At 36.5% G+C, this 12,525-nt stretch overlaps 2 protein-coding genes across 3 annotated transcripts; one reads left to right on the forward strand and one right to left on the reverse strand.

Moving 5' to 3' along the window:
* Positions 1–63: 63 nt before the first annotated feature.
* Positions 64–7,023, reverse strand: LOC121801996 (RNA-binding protein 1-like). 2 transcript variants are annotated; one of them, XM_042201509.1, is made up of 7 exons: positions 6,821–7,021; positions 5,954–6,075; positions 5,637–5,877; positions 5,504–5,565; positions 5,318–5,399; positions 3,673–3,792; positions 3,186–3,556 (listed from the first exon to the last, which is right to left on the reverse strand). In XM_042201509.1, the coding sequence occupies exons 1-6, from the start codon at positions 6,909–6,911 to the stop codon at positions 3,689–3,691; spliced, it is 702 nt and encodes a 233-aa protein (XP_042057443.1). In that variant the 5' UTR covers positions 6,912–7,021; the 3' UTR covers positions 3,186–3,556; positions 3,673–3,688. The 2 variants fall into 2 exon arrangements, with proteins under 2 accessions (XP_042057444.1, XP_042057443.1); XM_042201510.1 differs by lacking the exons at positions 3,186–3,556; positions 3,673–3,792 and adding an exon at positions 64–579 and having other exon boundaries at positions 6,821–7,023.
* A 2,180-nt stretch (positions 7,024–9,203) lies between these two features.
* Positions 9,204–12,024, forward strand: LOC121801830 (thylakoid lumenal 17.4 kDa protein, chloroplastic-like). Its single transcript, XM_042201256.1, has 4 exons — positions 9,204–9,375; positions 9,481–9,605; positions 9,881–10,127; positions 11,591–12,024. Exons 1-4 carry the CDS (start codon positions 9,261–9,263, stop codon positions 11,812–11,814), a joined length of 711 nt encoding a protein of 236 aa, XP_042057190.1. The 5' UTR covers positions 9,204–9,260; the 3' UTR covers positions 11,815–12,024.
* The last annotated feature ends 501 nt before the right edge of the window (positions 12,025–12,525 follow it).

The raw sequence follows: 12,525 nt of genomic DNA on the forward strand, positions 1-12,525 counted from the left end.
AACATTGCATAAAATCTGTTTTTAATAAGGAAATGTTTTTGAATTTGAACGAGACAGGGAGTATTGAGCTTCTTTTGATATTCAAAAGAGAATAAATGAAAATTCAATTTCTTCACATTCTTTTCCAGTATTTTGTGAATTTTAATCAACGTATTACATGTTTCCGGCGCCAAGAAGTCATTACAAAGCACAGCATGGCTTCATGAAAACATTAATTTCCAAAAACAAAGAAAAACACACACTATACTAAACTTGATTTTAATTTTACTACAATTCCAAGCAACCCAATCCACCTCTTCTAGCAACCTGACTGTGCCAGTCAAAACCATCTCGTCAGCTGCTGCTGTGCACCTTCTGAAGGTATCCGCGCTGTCCACACGTGCACAGAGGCATCATTCTGCCTTTTGGAGGTGCAGTCAGTGATGGTACCCGGGGAAAAAAGATGGCCCCGGCTTGTCAAGCTTCATTGGATGCAATCTTGATCTTGATTGAACGCGTGCAGCTGCAAAACGGCTGAGGAAGCTGGTGCAGCAGTTCCGTTCCAATCATCAAGCTGATGAACTCGCCTCACTACTCAGCCTGCAGGAGAATACATTAGGAGCAACGCTGTTTTCTTTTTTACACAATAGCCAATAATTATTTGTAAATAAACTGTTGTGTTCTAATAATGATTTGCCATAATGAAGCACACTTCTTTGATTGAATCTCACGACTCAATCCTACATTACATCTCATTATTATTTTGTCTAACAAACCGAACAGCCACTAAAGGTAGTGGCAAATCTAACAAATACTCCATGTGTCGCATTCAATTTAAGATTATCATTTTTTTTAAAGACATGAGATTTTAAATAGAGTCGAGTATATTAAAGTAGAGAGAAAAATATAATTGAATATTTTAAAGTGAAAAAACAAAATCTATTCTAAACATTGAAATAAAACTTCATAGTAAGGACAAATTAAAAAAAATGACATCTTGAATATGATAGTGGGAGTACTTACACAATAAAACTATCCACCAACATGGCATTGCAGTCGTTGCCGCCTATTTTTGGAACCGGTCTTTGGATGTTGTTCCGGATTTGGAACCGAAACGTCCAGTACCGGTTCCGACGCAAAACCGGCAATTCTATCAGATTTCAAGGTTTTCGCCCTATTGTCTCTTCTTTTCGCACACTATCTATGATTTGCAGGTGACTAATGTGTCGTCTATATGAGTTGTTGGGGATTCTTTGAGTGGAAAGTTCACTTGGAAAGTGCATATTTTAGTTTGTTTAATTTAAGGAGATGATGATTAAGACACAGAAAATAATGAGTCCGCTGGGGAGTGTAATCAGAGATGAAACTGCTTCTCAGTACTTACTTTGTTGTGCCTCTGTCAGTATGGATTAGAGAAAGTGGTTAGGCATTTCATTACCATTAAGCTGTATGACATTGCTTAGATCAATATTACAAATTAAATAGAAACTAATACCTAGCCTGGCATTATGGCTATTTAATTGTGAAGGAAAGGAATGAGGATAGTTCAGAACAATGAATATTGCATTTTTTTGGTTCTTGTTATGTAGTGGAGTAGTTCTATTTAAACCATCAATCAGCCACTAACTTTCTATAACGTCGAATACTCTCCTGTATTAAATGATTTCTGATTTATTTCTACCTAAAGAGATCCAGCATAGGACCATGAAGATCTAGTATAATGAAGTTCTAGGATGTTGCCACAGTGGTTATTCATTATTTGACGTATTAAGGCATTGAGTGGAGTGAATGGATTGACATATGTTTTGTGTGCAATTTTTGGTTTCAAAAATTATTTTAAATTATTTTAGACTAAAGGCCCATTTTTGTCCTTAACATGTTGCGATTTTACGATTTTTGTTCAAAACATTATCTTTTGAATTATTCGGTCCATCACAAATAAAAACGGGTCACATTTAGTCCGAATTGGGCGGTACTGTTAAAATTTAACAGTCAACGAATCTTAATTGGATGTTGACCGGATTAAGTTACAAATTAGGGTTTATTAATGTCTAATATCTAATTAACCCAAACAAGAACTAGGGCCGCCCGCTTCATCCCCACGCTCTCTCATTCAGTTCATCCAATTCCTCTCTCTCTCTTTTCTCCCATTCCCGAACCGGGACGCCAGAACTTCCATCTCTTTCTCCTTTTTCCCTCTCGAGGTCGCCGACTGTCGCTTGTAACTCTCCTCCACCTGCTCCTCTTCGGGTTGCCGTCGTCAGCAACTCGTGCTTTCCAGTGAGCACCGGCTCTTGTCTTCGTCGCTGAAGTTCGTGTTCGCCATCGCTGTCGAACCGCCGCGTCGGGAGTCGTGCAACGTTGTCATCAGCTTCATCAGCCGGCGTCGAGGGGGATGAGGCCTCGAGCGCGGCATACGTATCGTCCTCAATCATCGGGGAGAGGGCGAGGGAGTTGGAGAAGTGGGCGTGGGGAGTATTGTGAGACTTGGCCTTCTTCATCGCGGGGAGAATTGGAGATGCGGCGGCGGAATGAGGGGAGGAGGAGGAGCGCTTGCTGGGGTTGGAGGTGCAGGTTGGGTGAGACATAAGAGAAAGAGTGATGAATCTGCTCAAGGGAAGCTTGAGTTCTTTCTCATTGCAGGAGAGGAGGTCTTTTTTGTGTTTTTGATTTTGCAAAGAATTGCAATCAATAATCTTTTTGTTTTGGGTTAAAAATAAATGACAAGCAATTCCTTTTGTTAAAAATAATTTCAAATAAAATTAGAATTTTTTTGAAAAAAAATAAAAATTTGAATTTATTAACTTAATTCGGTCAACATCCAATTAAGATTCGTTGGCCGTTAAATTTTAACAGGACCATCCAATTCGGACTAAATGTGGCCCGTTTATATTTGTAAGGGACCAAATAATTCAAAAGATAATGTTTTGGACAAAAATCGTAAAATCGCAATATGTTAAGGACCAAAATAAGCTTTACTCTTTATTTTATTGTATAATTTTTACTAGTATAATAAATTAAAGTATTATTGTGTATGTCTTACTTCATAAATGTGAAATCACAATTTCCAATTAGTATGAGTAGAAAATCATTTGGATCGTGCATCACACCCGTGATACTAGTTTGGAATTTCTTAGAAATAGTTAACTAATTTAGAAGTTCTTAGAAAGTTCTTAGAAATAGTTAGATCTCAAATATAGAAGCTCTTAGAAATAGTTAGATCTAAAATACAATAAATGCACTCAAATATTCAAATAAGAACACATTGCAAGACACCAAATGCAGCTGTTCTAGTTTCCAAACTACGGTTGTGAAGTAAGAACTACCATGGTTTTTAGAAGCAATGTATGATAATTTTCAGCAATAGTAAACGTAGTTAAATATAGAAACTGCATATTACTCTAGTAAAAACGGAAGACACGAAACCGATGTAAAAGGGGAGATGCTAAGGCAAAGAGCCTCAAATGTAAAAATGTCCCGATCGGCGCAAACCGACTAGGTCCTAATCGAAGCATCTGAAAGTCTCACGAAACTCCAAAGTTGCGATAGACACGTGTATAAATCTCCTCACTCGGTCCTACACAAAAACGTTTTTTCATGTTTAGAGTTTTTAATTGATCACGAACAACTATCTGTAAAATCGTGACGTCCACTAACAATATATGGTTAAACGCGGATGAATAGTATTTTCACCTGTCGAATCTCAATCTCAACGTTTCCCACGATGCCCACCCCCTGACCTTGCACCGGGAAAGCGAGCAAATTGGAGCCTTAAGTGTGTCGAGTCGCGGTCATGCTCATCGAAATTGTAACCTGCAAGATTTAGCTCGATGTTTTATGTTGCCAACTAGCGTCGCTTCAAATTACAACGAAAATCAGGGGACACCAGAGAATCGGTAGTCACGGTTCGTAATTCGTATATATCTTAATTAAAACTACTTGCTTATTGAATACGCTCGTTTAAGCTAATAATACGGTTGAATATGGAAATTTTGGAGAGTGGAACAACATTTTGTTCAAAAGGTACGGAGGGAATTCAAATTAAGGCCATGAGATAGAATAACAAATTTGCATTGCCTATACAATTCAAATGCAGAAATACAAAAAATTGATGCACGACTTCAATACATCAAAAATTTCGCGATCCTGTGATAAGATTAAAATTTTAATAAACAAGATTAATATGAAGTTCGTATATCAAGATTTCAAATTAATGCAAGAGTATTATCTAGTTTATAGATTCATCAAAATGCATCGCTATGACTGCTAGTAATTAACTTAACTAACGCCTTTGCTCAAGAATATCATGGATAAACTAGTAAGAGTTAGTAAATTATCAAAATTCTCCGTGCGACAGCCTTGGACCAATTATTTCATTAGGTCATTATATCGGGTAATAGCTGCATTATGACCACCAACACGAATCAGTATGTCCAAGTAGTGTCCAACCATCTCTTTTTCCATACTGCGCCAAGAAGCTCATACGAAAAGCTTACAACTGAACCAGTAGAACATTCAACTACATCTTAATATCAAATAACAAACTTGCGACGTGGGCTAAATGCCTAGGTTACCTATCGGGTACAAGGCAGAAGCCTGCTTTGTAAAGACTAAAGGCTACACAGTGAGTATGCCAAATCCAGATTCTTTTGCCAAGCTCAGTAGTATAATTTCCACAACGTAAAAACCTCAAACCATGACAACTCAGAGGTGCCATGGAATTTAACATTTTTCCCTTGGCCAGACTAGGGCTTATAAGAGCGCACAAAAAATAGAGAAAAAAACTAAACCAACAACTTCAATGGGTTGATTTCCGTGCAGAAAGGAGTAGTTGGATGCTAAGCCGCAGGTGCTTGACCCCATGCAATTCCAACAGTCTTTATAATTGGGGATAATCCAAGATCACACATTTTATGGAGCGTGTCAACTCTTAAGGGAGGAGTAAGACGTCGTGCGAATGATGGTTACAGGTAACTATGAAGTCCTATGGTCAGCTTACGTAAAGTAGAATTTGTCACTGAGTCAACAAAAAGGTCATTATGCAAAGTAGTTTCATGCAAAAACAATATCCCAGATCCCGGTTCCCATCAAATTCCATTCCCCTGAAGTTAAAGGATCCCAGTTGTGTAACACAGAATGGTCAACGGTCATAACTCCAACCTCCGTAGCACAATTAAAAAAAAAGCCAAAATCCTCTTTTTAAGATTCATCTTACTATGGACTACAACTCAAAGATAATACCATATGAAAGAAGGGAAGGTGATGACAAGACTAAGATGCATCTAACCCAAAAATAGTGTAATCAAGGGGAAATCCTGAGGCAATTAGTCGATCGTACCTTGTATAGCATCCATTGCTGTGGCTGCATGAGCCGGGCTCTGAAAATCAACAAAGCAAAGCACCAGGGGATCACCACCAGACTGCACAGGTTCAATTTTAAACAGCATGATTAGACTAAAAAGTAAAAAAGAGAATAATGGAAATAAATATACAAAATTATAATATAAAACAATCTCTTTCTTACATGTCTTGATTCTTTAGTTACTAGCCTTACTTCCTTGTAGCCTACAAATGGACGAAATATATCTGCAAATGAGAGTAAAGGAAGAAAACTACTAAAGTATAATAAGCGAAGCCGTCTACAACAGAAAGGATACGGGAAACTTCCCTGCGAGTGCAATTCGCAGGCAAGCCCTCCACAAACAAGGTGCTGCTAGCATCAGGAGGAAGAGGAATTTCAGGCCGTCCTCCAACTCCCAAAGATCGGTTTTTTGCAGCTGCTGCGGCTGCTGGGTTTGACCCGACAATTCCTAACGCACGTGGATCATCAACATGATGATGTCCTCCAAGTCCACTGCTCATAGATCGTCCAGACTCACTGGCGTATGACGGCATTTGCTGGTACATTGAACCACAGTTTCAATACATGTTTAAATGCGGTAATCATAAACTAAGGAGGATTCAAGGAGCATACCACACTGCGGAGGTAGCGATCATATGTTGCATTCATGGTGTCCGTATCTCTAATAACACGCAGTCCAGCCCTATCCTCGTCACGGCCATAGTAGCCTGACATGTCAGGTCCACTAGGCATATCTACATGATAAAGATTAAAGATAAACGGCCAAATATCAAACTAACAAAGATAAAACCTAAGGAATTTACATATACCAAAACCACAGATTGAATCACCAGATTATGGCAATAGTCTCAAAAGATTTATACTTTTTCAGCTAAGCTATTTCCTACAACTCCATACATATATGAACGGAATTGCTACGAATCATGATTGCTACTATGCTAAAATAAATAAATTAAAAAGTAGAGGTCAATTTTGATTCTAAACATATGGACAAAATACGAATTTGGCCCAAAATATTCATATTTTGAAAAACGGGTCCATAACAAATGAAAATGTCGCCGAAGTAGTCCTTTTACGAAGGTTCCGTCAAAAAACTAACGATCAACTATAATTGAACAGTGACATGACAGTTAGTTTTTTGACGGAACCGTAAAAAAATGACCACTCTGACAATGGTTTCATTTGTTATGGACTTGTTTTTCAAAAAGTGAATGTTTTGGACCAAATTCGTATTTTGCTCATATGTTTAGGACCAAAATTGACATTTACTCTGAATTAAACTAAATCAAAGATAATCGTATACAACTTCTTCGTCAATCCATCATTCTCATACTCCAAAACCTAATAATATTTCAACAAATCGAAAAAAACAGGTAGAAAAGAACATAGATTCACATCAAAAATAAAATCTAGAAACTAAACGGTTGATTCGCATAAGCACACAGCGCAAGAGGGATGAAGTGCTAAATAGAGATATACCAGAATCGGTACGGGGTCGTTTAACCACGTGAGGGGGAAGCGAAGCTGGCTGCTGCCTACCGTCGCCGTACCTCCAATAAGCATCCGCCATAACTGTTATCGATTAATCAGCTCGATAATTGGAGTGAGAGATCAAAATCCTTATGCAGTTGGTTGAAATTAGGGCTTTGGATTCTGAATTTTGAAAAAAAAAACCTTTTTCTATATGGGCTCAAGTGGTTTTGACTATTTATAATTTGCCATTTATTTTTTATATATATATTTGTTTAAATTATTATATAAAAACTAAAAACAAACTATTAAAATTTTACAAATACATAATTTCAATCTAAAATTATTGAAAGTAAAAGTTACATAAATAAAATCATAAACATAACATGGTCGAAATAAATACAATTATAAATTATCGAAATCGTAATTGGTATCCAAATTGGTTGACAAGTGTTTAGTGTTCTTGCCCATTGTCATCGCTCCCCTTCGACGTATCCTTTGACAATGTTTTGTGGTACACGTTGACCAACATTGTGTGATTGAATCCATTTTGTCTGCCACATTATTCATAAGAACTAAACAATTAGTTATGTTGGTCGTTGTCGTTGTCACCTTTCGCTTTATCAGTCTTTAATCTGGACAGTCGAAAGACTATCACTTGACACTAACTTGGGAGCAAGGGCGTCTTCAGCGTCACTACTGCTTGAATATTGGTCAAAGGCAGACAACTTTGTTTTATTCATACGTTTCATACTTAAAATGCTTGGATTGATCCGTATGAAAGGCATTTTCCGCCTCTTTTCAGAGATCCTCGACCCAAGTCATAATTTCTTCATATTGCTGATGGGGCTGGCGAATTTTGAAACGCATTGTTTCACTCGAGCCCCAATGCCTTTTGAGGTGTTGATAATCTCGCGAAGTGCCCTGGGAGGTTTCATTTTATGGTCGACATGTTGCATGCTCCAACGATCTTTTCCCTTAAAACTTTTGTATTTATTGGTTATCGATATCTTTAGAGACATCGATAGATAATTTTGTCATTGCATTTCAAACATGAACTACTAAATTTGATATTATTTCAAAATCATCTTCTTATTTTCTTTGTCATCCTTCACTTTGTTTCTTTTTTTAAATATCATTCATATTTAATTTTCTAAAATTAAATTTAATACAATTTTTAAATATCAATACATTATTTTCAATTAAATTATTAATTTATGTATTTTTTCTCAACTCACAACCATATATATAGAAATAAAATTATGCTCATACAAAACTTTTTTGTAATATAATACATAAACTAATAGTTTTAATTAAAAATTATTTATTGATATTTAAAAATCTAAATTTTAAATTTAATTTTATAAAATTAAATATGATATTGAAATAAAGAAACAAAGTGAAGAATGACAAATGGAAGGAGAATATAATTTTGAAATAATATTAGATTTAGTATATCATTAAAATAATATCATATTGAAAAGGTGAAATTGTGAATGACAAAAATGCTCATCTCACTTATGGGGCATTTTCGGGAAAGAAAATAGTGCAAAAGGACTGCCGATGAAATAAACTCCTAGCTCAGGAACTATTGAGAATATTTTCAAAGTCCAGTGACTACTGATGAAATAAACCATTAGTTCATGGATTTTTTTTGTAGTTCACTCTTATTGTTATCGCATGTCAGTTTATTTCTCCGGGCATTCATATCTTATTGCTATGGGATATGGACTTCTCGTGCAGTCGAAGCAAGTTAGCTTGTAACTATTTCACGTTTCCTGCTTTTATAATTTAGTCTTTTATTCCAAATTGTATTGCTTACTATTTATAACCAATTATACGGTTTCCCCTTCAAAAAAGTACTATATGATGTATAATATTCTCTTTATCCACCATAGGAAGCCAAGTAGGTTATAAAACATTAATGGAATATGAGTTCCAATTGTATATAATTAGTTTTAAATAAAATGTTAGTGAGAATGAGTTAGTGAAATATGAAATCTACTATACCATTTATAGTAAAAATGAACTGAGTCTGTTATTCGTGGACGGACTAAAATGAAAAAACATGATTCCTATTCGCAGATAGAAGGAGTACTACTATTTTCGACCAAAATTATGTGATACTTTTATCAATAAAATATGAGAGATAATAAAATAAATGATACTCTTTTCGTCCTTGATTAGGTGTCTCGGTTTGTCATTTTGGTTCATCCACGATTAAGAGTCTCGGTTCACTATAAATAGTAAGTAGGTCCTAAATTTCACTACCCTATTTATTCCCATTTTGTTATTAAAATTAGTTTACCATTTCCAATTATAAACTTGGATCATATACCACTTGTTTTTTTCGCGCTATCCACCCAAAAGCTTATTGCCACGCAAGCAGAATTAGATATGTCATATGGATAAGAAACCAATGAGAGAGAAGCTAAAACACAGATAGAAAATGGCGACTCTCTCAATTCATCTTCAACAAAGGGCATTCTCTCCCCCAAATTCCTCTCCCAAACCCTACCATTCTGCATCCACTCTTCACCTGCCTACCAGAATTCGATGTTCTAGTAAGTATACGCATGCATTCTCACTCAATTCAATATGCACATGATTGCATGCTCTGTATCTAGATTCAACGCTGAACTTCATTTCTGATTGGAATTTGTACGCAGATGCAACGGGTAGTTCGAAATCGGAGGAAAATTTGTCGAATTTTAAGGAGCTCAGGAACGTAGCTTGTGGAGTTCTCGCTGTTTGGGCCGTCACCGCTGTTTCACCCGTGATCGCTGCAGGCCAGGTTTATATTTGATGAGTCATTTTCGTATGAATGAGTGTAGTTTAATTTCCTTTGATGCATGTCTTCTAAACAAATGCTACATTGTATTCTACATCCACAAATTAACGAATGCCAAATTAATGTAGAAATTTACAAATTAGTAGTACTTTTAAGTAGTATTGATGATTTTTGTGAGGATGGATGTGGTTGATGGATTATATTTCAAGTAGTTCTCTTCAATTTCACTGATTTGGAGTACAATGTGTGCTGATTTGTGGGGTTAATTGATATTGTAGCGGTTGCCTCCGCTGTCGACGGAGCCAGATAGGTGTGAGCGTGCATTTGTTGGTAACACGATTGGGCAAGCAAATGGGGTTTATGATAAGCCGCTGGATCTTCGATTTTGTGACTACACCAACGAGAAATCGAACCTCAAGGGGAAGACTCTGTCTGCGGCTCTCATGTCTGATGCCAAGTTTGATGGGGCTGATATGACTGAAGTGGTGATGTCGAAGGCTTATGCTGCAAGAGCTAGTTTTAAGGGTATGTATTACTTTTTCGCTTCTGCTTGTTTTGTTGCCTTTCATCTCTTGAATTGCTTGGATAATTGATGGTTGTGTCGCCATCAATGGAGCAAGTTTCTCATATTGGGTGGCTAAATTTAGCCGTGCGTTGGAATGTTCCTCTGGATTAGCTCTCTCCGTGTTGGCAATGCTAGGACATATATAAAATCAGGGTTCTTGGAATGTAGATCAGTCAAAAGGCTGCTCCACCGGCTATATATGATCAAGTAGAGAGTGAGTTATAATATCTTAGGAATGCGTAGTATGGATATTGCCTCGCAGATAGACAAGCAGACAAACTAGTGTAACATCTATGTATTGATTTTGCATCTTGAACTAGAGAAACAGTTGATTCAGGCTCATGCGTAATCAAAGTTCGCGTGGGAAGTAGTTTTGAGCTACTTGGATTGATAGGCTTAGCCTCTTGTGTCACCTTCAATGGAGCAAGTTTCTCATACTGTCGGGCTAAATTTGGTCATGCATTGAAATGTTGATTATGATTAGCTCTCTATTTCCTGGCAATGCTATGGCATCTGTAAAATGCAGATCTGTCAAGGCAGTTTCCAAATAGAGAGTGAATAATAGTAATTTCTTGACATCAGTTGTAATTTCCTCCTATCTATAATATAGGAGTTTATTTGTAATTTCCTCCCTTATATAGGAGTTATATACTCCCTTCGTCCCAACTTAATTGTCACTCTTTTCTATTTCGGTCCGTCCCAACTTAATTGTCACACTTCATTTTTACCATAAATGGTAAGTAGGTCTCACGTCCCACTAACTCACTCTACTCACATTTTATTATAAAACTAATATAAAAAAATGGGTCCCCACATTCCACTAACTTTTCAAACCAACTTTTCTTTACATTTCTTAATACCCGTGCCCACTCCAAGAGTGACAATTAAGTTGGGACGGAGGGAGTATTAAATAGACCGTGAGTAACCTCGTGTTATGGATCTCGCCTCACACTTAGACAAGGGAACAAACTAGTGTAACATCTATGCATCCATTTTGCACCTTGAACTAGAGAAACAGTTGATTCAGGACAGATTCTGTTTTTGACTTTGGGAAGGAAGTAAAATACTTAGAAACTGATTAAGCAATCTTGTTTGCTTTCTGTTTCTTTTTTCAACACACCCCCTTTCTTCTTCTTTTTTTCTTCGAAGTTCGAGCTATAGAGACGGATAGTTCTTTTAGGAAATTTTTTACTGTTTCTCCTGTAAAATAGGATACGATGATCTAATACCTTTCGAAGTTACCAAGGTATAATTTTCGCATTTCCTTTTACTGAAGTGATTCATGATCTTGTCATAATATTGTTTTGCCGGTTTGCCGTTTCGCCTTATCCAAGGTCATGTCTAACATTCATGCGGAAATATATTTGAGCATGTTTTCCATGTATCCCTGCAATGCTGCATTGATTTTTGATACTTGTTGCAGGCACGGACTTCTCGAATGCTGTTCTGGACCGTGTGAATTTTGAGAAGGCCGATCTCACGGGAGCGGTGTTCAAGAACACCGTGCTATCAGGGTCAACTTTTGACGAAGCTCTGATGCAAGATGTGGACTTTGAGGACACCATTATCGGTTACATTGATCTTCAGAAGCTTTGCGTAAACAAGACTCTTAATGAAGATACAAGAGTGAACTTGGGTTGCCGGTAACTTGTTCCTGTAAATTTCCTTTACTACTTTTTTGCTATATTTATCATTTGGTATAAGAGATTGTGTTTCTTATCAAAGATTGTGTTTTTCGAACCCCTCTCATAAAGTAGTACTCCACTACTTTTGTAAAATGTTTTTAGGCTTCTAGGTTTGAAACATTATTGTCGTAAATCGTAATATATATTTTTATAGGGAAAATTGTTTATTAAACTATAATTTTGGTTGACTTTAGATCAATTTCATAATTTTTGAATCCTGCAAATTGAATCATAATTTTAAAATTATTCTGTAAAAATCTAAATGGTGAATGCCTAAATTTGTGAACACCTTATTAGTAGTATTACGGTTTCAGAGTTGCGAATCACAATCGGGCTTCCACGCTGCAGTGGTGAGTTGCGAAAAACATTCCTTATCGAAATTGGTAACCCAAAATAGTGTAAATCTAAAATTAAGCTGTGAAAGTTGCAAATAAAGCAAAAAAACCTGACATTAATTAAAATGATGGAAACAAAGTCGGTTTAAACCTACCAATAACGTTTTAAAGAACCAACGAAATTTGTCCATATCATAATTTTACCGTAATTCACAATTGTCTAAAAAAATCTAAATGATGACTGGTGCCTATGTATACTAACATCTTATTAGGAGTATTACGGTTTGAGAGATACAAATCCCAGTCCAACTTCCACGGCCTTACGATTTGTAGTAATT

Source organism: Salvia splendens, chromosome 5 (genome assembly GCF_004379255.2).
Source record: "Salvia splendens isolate huo1 chromosome 5, SspV2, whole genome shotgun sequence".
NCBI classification, from domain to species: Eukaryota; Viridiplantae; Streptophyta; class Magnoliopsida; order Lamiales; family Lamiaceae; genus Salvia; species Salvia splendens.

Excerpts from the sequence above, each read along its gene's own strand:
- LOC121801996 (XM_042201509.1), bottom strand. The coding sequence starts at position 6,911 with ATGGCGGATGCTTATTGGAGGTACGGCGACGGTAGGCAGCAGCCAGCT. Across the intron at positions 5,566-5,636 it reads CACTCGCAGGGAAGTTTCCC|ATATATTTCGTCCATTTGTA; the intron begins GTATCCTTTCTG and ends TCTCATTTGCAG. Across the intron at positions 3,793-5,317 it reads AGCAATGGATGCTATACAAG|GTTACAATTTCGATGAGCAT; the intron begins GTACGATCGACT and ends TAAATCTTGCAG.
- LOC121801830 (XM_042201256.1), top strand. The coding sequence starts at position 9,261 with ATGGCGACTCTCTCAATTCATCTTCAACAAAGGGCATTCTCTCCCCCA. Across the intron at positions 9,606-9,880 it reads CCGTGATCGCTGCAGGCCAG|CGGTTGCCTCCGCTGTCGAC; the intron begins GTTTATATTTGA and ends TTGATATTGTAG. Across the intron at positions 10,128-11,590 it reads TGCAAGAGCTAGTTTTAAGG|GCACGGACTTCTCGAATGCT; the intron begins GTATGTATTACT and ends TACTTGTTGCAG.